The following is an 8581-nucleotide window of genomic DNA, read 5'->3' on the forward strand; positions in this document are numbered from 1 at the left end:
CAAAATATGACTAGGTATGAGGGCTCAGACCAGAAATTTTGTGCTTAAGCACAGAAACGGCAATGCTCCTTCCCGGTCTCTGGGCAACGAGCTCGGATCCATCAAGATTGGGCCTGGAAGCCCGGCGGCCCGGCCCAGGTCCATCTAGGCCACGTACTAGACCTTGGGCACCGCACCTGGGTCCATCAAGGCCGAGCCCCGGCGCCTGTGCCCAAGTACCTGACTTCAGAGCTCGGGTTCATCGAGGCTGGGCCCAGGACTCCCGGGTCCCCCGCTCCTGCGCCCCTAGTCCGTCGATGTCAGGCTGGCCCGGGAGCTGAGGACCGAGGCCTGGCCTAGATGGACTCGGGCATGGGCGCCAAGGTCCTGGCCCCAACCTCGATGCACCTATGTCCGGTCACCTGAGCGCACTACCAAACGAAGAAGACTCAGGTGACCACCCAAGAAGACAAAATTTAAGTTGCTCCCTTGGAGCCGTTGGGTGCATTCGGATAGTGGAGCACACTGTATGCTTTGTGCGTAACCAATCCGTACTCCACTTTCTTTTTGTTAGTTGTATTTTTCTTGTTTTCCTATTCTTCGAACAATAGTTCATTGGTTTCTCCTCTCTTTCCAGCTCAAGACATTCTTTTTTCAGAGTCTTCGAGTTCACATGGTCATTGGCCAGTTAACTAACAAATCATTGACTATACACAATTTTGTTGGATGCTTTTCTGTCAATCTCGTCCTTAAAACACGGAATTATCGGGGTAAGTCAGCCGAACTTCTAGAGTTGCAACAGCACTCGAATATGTCCGAGCAAACACTGGAAAATTGGTGCTGCTATATCTCTAGATCTCATTAGAGATGACCACAGCTGGAATTATTTTTCTTTTTCGAAACATGGGGCGCCGGATCTTTTGGCTCACGTAATCCATGTATGTATGCAAACCTCTCAGTCATGCATCGATTAAGGATCTACCTCATCCAAAGTGCTTGACCACAGAACCAGCTCCCCAGGTTTAGATCAGAGATAATCACTTTCCTATCATACGAAGGATGACTCAATTCCACGTATCCCAAATAGAGTAACTCCTGTCCATTCCTAATTTGATGAATAATTTTTTAGGGGATTTTTCCAAAGTGCACTGCTGTTTATCTAGAAGATCTACAATCGACTAATCAAGTCACACACCGTCATCCCTAGATGACTGTACTACATGATAATGCATAAAATCAGTAATATGCAAGTTGTTGCTGATTATGGAAAAACACTTTGATGTAGGGCTAGTGTAGAATACAAATGCAATCCGAAGAGACAAGTGCAGAAAAACAAGATTCAATGCAATAGTTGCTGATGCATGGGTTACTGATCAATGAAGCAGACTTGAGACTTGGTCTTTGGAACTGATTGTTGCAAGTCATACAGACATAATAGAAAACAAGTAAACTGCAGCTGGTCACATGACCCGGCCAAATGAAGGGAACAAAAAACTACAGCTGGTCAAATCACATGGCGAAGAAGATAGAACATCACTATGTTCGTGATGGGAAAAGACAGAGGAGTATTTTGTGGTCGCCAAGAACAAAGCGACGGTGAATGGTAACTCAAAATAGAATTCAGTTCTTAACGTTGAACAGGGGAAAAAGGTCAGGTTGTGGTTCAGAAGCAAAAAGACAGTTGTAACTTCCATATCACCTCAAAACAATCGGGCCTGGATTGTTGTAATCAAATAGATTGCCCAATGAACATACTTGGCGTGTTCTGCTAGGTAATTCCGGGGGTTTCAGCAAGTTGCATCCAGAGAAATCCACTATGCTTAAGAATCTCAAGCCTCCAAGCCCCTGGAGCTCCATTAGTTTCCCACAATGTCGTACTCTTAGGTCTTCCAAGAGTTCTAAACCTGACAAATCTGGTAAGTTCTCAAGCATCTCGCACCATGAAATGTTAATAGATTTTAACTATCTCGCTCCGTCAAGCCCTGGAACCTCCACAAGTTCCGGACATTTCTTCAGTGTCAAGTGTTCTAAATCTTCAAATTCCGAAAGATCCGGAAGGTTTACAATTGACTTGCACTCTTCAATGTATAATGTTTTGCATGAAGAGAATTCCTCAAGTGCTTGGATATCACGGATCTTCTCACAGCCATTGATGCACAGATATTTCAAGGTTCCGGAGCATGGTAGGTCTGGTAATCTTTCCAAAGAACTACAGTCAGAGAGATTCAATTCTTCCAAGTGTTCAGCATTATAAAGGCCTGTTATTTCAACTAGCTTTGGGCAACTTCCAGCAGTTATTTTCTTCAGACCCTTTAAGTTAGAAAAGTCCGGTAAACTCTCAATGGAATTACACACAGAGATGTCTAGTTCTTCCAAGTATTCCCATCTATCAAGTCCTTGAATTCCAACCAGATTCCCACAAGCTGCAGCATCAAAATTCTTTAGAAATTTCAAGTTTGAAAGATCCGGTAATGTTTCTAATGCTGTACAACCCCGTATGATGATTGATCTTAATGAGACTAAACGTCCAAGGCCCTCAAGCTTATATAGCTTTTCACAAGATAATGCTGTCAAAGCAGTTAGGCACACAAGTTCTTCAAGCCCTTTGATTTCTGTTAATTCACAGCAACCGTGGAGATGCAATTCTGTTAAGCGTTTCAAATTTGACAAATCTGGAAATCTCTCCAAATTTGGACCTTGGTCAACTTCAAGCTTCAATAGACTTGAGGGAAGATCTGGGAGCCATTCAATTTTCTCATGAAGTTCGATATGGAATTCAGCAAGTTGGGAGAAGGTCTTCATCGTAGTTAAGGCACCCAAATCCTCGACTTTCATCGACAACTGTGTTAGATTGATTAGGTTGGCAATATCTGGGATTGTCGGACAGACGAGATGTAGACTAGTTAAGCTCGAGGGAAGCTCTGGCAGAGATTGTAGCTCTTTGCATTGCCCTAAATCAAGCTCTTGGAGACATGATAACTGGTGAAGGCTTTTGGGCAAACCGGAAATGCATGTCTTTTCTAACCGAAGGACTCGCAGTGAAGATAAATCCCCTACCTCACTAGGGATTTCTCCTTGCAGAGATTTACACTCTGAGGCATCTAACTCTTCAAGCTTCTTCAACCTTCCAATGGTTCTAGGTAAACTTTCTAAGAAAATATGAGTCATGAGCAGAACTTTCAAATTGTGTAGATCTCCGATGGAGTGGGGCAGTTCCTTGACACCCGATTTTGATAAACACAGTCGGGTTAAAGATGTCAACTTTCCAATGGAGTCGGGAAGTGTTTTCAATGAGTGGCATTGCTCTAGCGACAAGCTATGCAAGTTCCGGAGGGATCCTATAGAGCTGTCAATTCGTACCAGTGATCTACAATAACGAGCAGAAACAATCTCAAGCTTCCTCATGCGACCTATGGCCATGGGAATCTCTTTTATGGAACTACCATCAATAAGAAGCTCCCTCAAGTTTGTTAGTCCCCCCATTTCTTTAGGTAGCTCCTTGAGTTTCTCACATCCCCTCAAACTTAAGGATACGAGGTTCCTGATATTCCTGATAGAAGGATGAATTTTGACCAGATTAAGACAATATTCAAGATTCAAAATCTCAAGATTCTGGAGAGCTGAGAAGTCAGGAGTTTCAATCAACTTATTGCAGTGCAGAAGCCGTAGAACTTTGAGCTGGTTCGCGATCCACAACAAACACAATATAGCAACGTTAGCTCTTGAATTTATCATATACCTTGGAAAAGAAAAAAGAAGACAGAGATTTACCTTCTGTAATCCATTCACACGGTGCCATGCGTCCCAGTGTTCTGTGAGACCGCTGACTCTTACATTAAGAATAACCAAGTTCTCTGGATGAAAGTTTGTAGGGAAAAAAGACGTTGCACAGGCCATCCAATCAAGCCATCTTAATTTAGGAAGAAGGTCCTTGAAATCTCCCGTGACTTCTGCCTGCTGGATACGAAGGTACCTTAAGTTCGGCAGTTTTCTAAACTGCTCATTTGTTAAGCAGTATGGTTCAGAAAGCGAAGGAAAATACTTAAGATGGAGAGCCTCGATCTGATCCGTTCCCTGCAAGTGCCCAGAAACTGAGGAATAAGGGTGTTGCACAAGACCCAAATCTAGGCTAATGAAAAGTGTGACACATTATTCCATTTTTTCCATGTGTAAAATTTGGTATAATTGTACATCCATCCAATTTATAGCAGAACTCTAAGGATCATAAAAGCATTGATGCCAGTCATGCTCCATTACCATGTAGTGGGGTTCTTTGAATTAATCCAGTTCAAGGGCTTTCTAGTTTGACTGGCTTTTCTGGTTTTGATCAGTTTTCTTATAGGGGGTCAAACAGGACACAGCACATAACCTATACCCAGTTGAACCCATCGTGTGTGATTGTATCATGTAGCATCCTAACATATTATCCCACCGAATCAGAGAATGTCTAAACATGACTATACAAGTTAGGCCGGATGTCTACGCTTACTTATGGGGTATATTATGACACAGACACGATTTTATATGATTAGCTTGACCCCATATCAGCGGTATTGTGCCTAAACTGACGTGTCACAAATTTGCTAACTAGGAATATGAGCCTCCACACTTTTAGGGCACTTTTATAGCCTAAAAGAGGTAAGTAAAAAGTAGAGAGTAGAAAACATTGTACCTCATTCCTCTCTAGCACTTTCAAAGCTTCCTCATGAATCCATAATCTACTGCGTTCACTTGGTTTAACAGAGTTTTCCTTAAAAACAATTCTTCTACCAAGATCTCGCGATTGATCATGCATCCATAGCCTATTTCCCCTATTGCCATGGACAATTTTAACCAAGGACATGAGACTCAACACTTCTAGTCCCAAGTTTGGAGAGAAGCCACAGTCATCCCACATATAAATCGGAAGTCTTGGATCTGTTCCATTGAAAAAACATGCAATGTCGAGATATATTTGCTTCACATCATCGGTCAGTGCATCATAACTTATCTTCAGCTTCTCTTCAACCTTCTCAGAAGGCACTTCTCTCAACTTCTTTAATGTGTCTTTCCACGCTGCTTCACTTTTGTCGCACAAGAGTGACCCAATAACCTCAAGAGCCAATGGGAACTGCCCAGTAGTTGAGACAATATCACGACAAAGACCCTCGAAGGTTGGAGGGGGGAAGTCACGTTGAAATGCATGTCTACAAAATAGAACCGTAGAATTTTCGTCATCCAATCCCATAAGTTCATATGCCCAGTATGACGTCCCAAACTGATTAAGAATAGCCTTATCTCTGGTTGTAATAATGATCCTACTTCCAGAACCAAACAACTCATGCTTTCCCACGAGTGCCTCTAACTGATCTTTGTCACTCACATCATCAAGAAGAATGAGAACTCTTTTGCCTCCAAATCTGGAACTGATGATATTGATTCCGTGGTCTCTGTTAGAAACTTCGTGGGGGCTTCCTTTAAGAACTTCAGAGATCAGTTCCTTCTGCAAGTGCACAATTCCCTCACGTGATTCTGTTTCTCGGATATCTGCTAAGAATCCATGGCACTCAAATTGGCTCCACAGTTCATTGTAGATGACCTTGGCCAGAGTTGTTTTACCCGCACCACCCATTCCATGAATTCCAAGTATTCGAGTATCTCCAAATTTAGTATCTACTATAGTCATAATTTGTTTTACATGAATGTCCACTCCGACCAGGTGTGTAGGGTTCACTAACTTAAAAGCATTCTTTAACTCGCTCAAAACCTTTACAACAACGATTTTTATGAGTTCTGCCTCATTCCTGTCAAAATAGTGTTATAATTGAGATCACGAACAAAAATCTAAAGTAAATCTTGTTAGAACGAACTCAAATAACTAAGCGACGAGATGAATTGGCAAATTGATAATGGTCGATCATATAAACAACTAATGTACTTTGCCATAAAATAATCAGCTTATGTGGAAAAGGGATCTGGAAGTACCCATTAGCAATATTTTCGGATACCAATCCTTTCAAGGATCCAACTTCTTTTAGTGCTTGTCTCCATTCCTGGACAATGCTTTCCTCGAAACGTTTCTTGTATGAATTGAAGACATCTCCAAAGGTTCCTTTGAGCCATTTCACATCTGAGGGTTCAACTTTATAGAATATGGGCAAGATCACTTGTTTCATCTCTTTCTTGCACTTGAGCATCTGAACGAGCTCACGAAGGCACCATTTACTGGAAGCATAACATTCCGAAAGAACTGGGATCGAGATCTTACTATTGTTGATGGCCCGGAGAAGCTCGGGGCCGATCTCCTCTCCTAGAGGGAGTTCGTCATCATCTCTGAACACGCGAACTCGCGCTTCATGAAGTCGCTGGTATAAGTGGCTCGTGAAGCCCTTGCGAGAGTCTGGACCTCTGAAGCTTAAGAACACATCATAATCACATCCTGGAGCATCCGATGAAACTGGGGGCTTGGAAACCGGCTTCTCCACGAAGGTAATTGCCGTTCTGTTCATCTTCAGAAATTCTAAGAGGATGAAAACTGAAAGCAAGATCAATCGGGTGCGAAACCACTGCAAAAGAATGACAGATCTGACGATGCAGATTTCCTTTCTTTCTATAATGTACTAACGTTTTAAATTCAGTGGAGAGCAGGAGTGTGCAAAAGAATCGGGACCGCTCGGATCGGCCCGAGTAGTCATGGCCACGGGCCGGTTTTGGCCCGGAACCGGCCCGATCAAATCCGGGCCCGGCCGTTGACCGGGCCCGTGGTTCGGAACTGGAACCGGCCCGTGGCCTACGGGTCCGGTTCCAAATTATTTATAAAAAAAATTTCATTATTTAATTTTTTTTTATAAAACAAATTGAACTCTAATTACCATGCATTGTAAGTACATTGATATCCAATTGCAATGCTTAGCTTGGGTGTATTGAACTCTAATTACAATGTTTAGCTTGAGTTTTAGTCTCTTCATTCCCATTTGATGTGGGACTCTCGGTTTGCCTTAAACGCCTTCAATATGAGACTCTTGGCTTGTCTTCATGCAAATGCCAAGAGTCCCACATCGAATGGGAAATGAAGAGACCATCAAAGGGGTTGTTTATAAAATCCAAGCTAAGCCATGAGTATGCGAAGTTGTATGCATTTTGTGGCTACGATCCTTTGCTAGTTAAGAGCAAAGGGTTCCATTGGATCGCTTTAGAACCGGACCAGGACCAATGGTCCTGGCTCTGTCTCTATGGTTTGCCGGTCCGGTTCCTAATTCTAAAATTAAAAGACCGGTCTTATCGGTTCCGACCGGGAATCGATCACCCCTACAATTTTCATTTTATTATAATTTATATTGAATAATTCATTATTTCATATTTTTATAATTATTTATTTTTTTATTTCATAATTTATTTTTTTAATTTTTAAATTACGAACCGGAACCGGCCGGTTCCGAACCGGAACCGAAACCGCTAGGGGCGGTTCCGGTTCACACATGGCCACGAACCGGAACCGATCGGTTCCGAACCGTGGCCATGACTAGCCCCGGGACTGCCCGGAACCGGTGGTTCCCGGTTCCAATTTTTTGGAACCGGTGGGTACCGGTCCGATTCCCGGTGTGGAACTGCCCACCAGGACCGGATTGATAATATAATAATAATATATTTAATTTTTTTAAATTTTAATTAAAAAAATCTGACAAAAAAAATTTAAAAAAAGAAAAGAAAATGGGAGAGTTGTTGTTTTGTTTGCTTGCTGACTATTGTGAACTTGTGGCAAACTTCCACGTGTGATTTATAATATAGGCTACGAATGTATTTGATGTGAAGCTTGTGAAGTTGTGAACTTTGTGAGGAATCTTGTTGTGATGTGTAATTGAACTTTGTGGCAAATCTTGTTGTCATTGTTTCTGAAGGTTTTACGCTCATTCAATTTGTTAGCTTAAATGAGAGTCTCTTGACTCTTGAGGCTTGAGCAGGTTGTGTAGAAGCTTGGAAAGTTGTAGAGGGCAGTTCTGCATCAGACTATTTTAGATTAAAGTGCATGACTTCTGCATTAGACTAGTGAAATCAAATGCCAAAGTAGGGGTGTTCTATGTACACTGAAGATACATCACACATGTGCATTAAGGTAAGTTAAAGTAGCATGTGGTGAACACAACTCACCAATGGGCAAGAATTAGACTAGTTCATTTTTTGATTTGTCCAGGAAAACTTAGTGGGACTGGTTCCATGGACCCACCCAGGAACCGGACCAGACTGGCGGTCTGGTTCTCGGGTGGGTCCATGGAACCGACATGCGATTCTCGATTTCAATTTTTTGGAACCGGTCCTTAGCGGGCGGTCCACAGTTTCGGGGTAGGAATTGCCCACCTGGACCATGCTCATCCCTAGTGGAGAGAAACAAGTCAAGGTCCACACTCGAGGTGTCCCATCAGAGACGTACAAGACATCTGTTTCAGTAGTAGCTAGTTAACGTGGACAGGTCATACATGAAGATACACGTGAAAAACACATATGGAGTCCATCACCTCCACATATATCAAATAGTTTATTAAGTACATGTGTGACTTAGATTAAAAAAAAAATACCACATTTGAAAATTGATATGATATAAAACAGTCAATAATCATATTTGATC

The 8581-nt window shown here is 42.3% G+C and overlaps 1 protein-coding gene across 1 annotated transcript; it reads right to left on the reverse strand.

Moving 5' to 3' along the window:
- Positions 1–1304: 1304 nt before the first annotated feature.
- On the reverse strand, positions 1305–6543 carry LOC115677435 (disease resistance protein RPV1-like). Its single transcript, XM_030600601.2, has 4 exons — positions 5944–6543; positions 4652–5762; positions 3751–4053; positions 1305–3657 (listed from the first exon to the last, which is right to left on the reverse strand). The coding sequence occupies exons 1-4, from the start codon at positions 6465–6467 to the stop codon at positions 1942–1944; spliced, it is 3654 nt and encodes a 1217-aa protein (XP_030456461.2). The 5' UTR covers positions 6468–6543; the 3' UTR covers positions 1305–1941.
- Positions 6544–8581: the final 2038 nt, after the last annotated feature.

This window comes from Syzygium oleosum, unplaced genomic scaffold, assembly GCF_021117445.2.
Source record: "Syzygium oleosum isolate NSW1041296 unplaced genomic scaffold, Sole_v2.1 Sole_v2.21, whole genome shotgun sequence".
Classification (NCBI taxonomy): Eukaryota; Viridiplantae; Streptophyta; class Magnoliopsida; order Myrtales; family Myrtaceae; genus Syzygium; species Syzygium oleosum.

What these genes read in the sequence shown, in the direction of transcription:
- LOC115677435 (XM_030600601.2), bottom strand. Translation starts at nt 6,467, where the DNA reads ATGAACAGAACGGCAATTACCTTCGTGGAGAAGCCGGTTTCCAAGCCC. An exon ending in TCCGAAAATATTGCTAATGG is followed by an intron (nt 5,763 to 5,943) that starts GTACTTCCAGAT and finishes CTATTTTGACAG; the next exon opens with GAATGAGGCAGAACTCATAA. An exon ending in GTGTGAATGGATTACAGAAG is followed by an intron (nt 3,658 to 3,750) that starts GTAAATCTCTGT and finishes ATCGCGAACCAG; the next exon opens with CTCAAAGTTCTACGGCTTCT.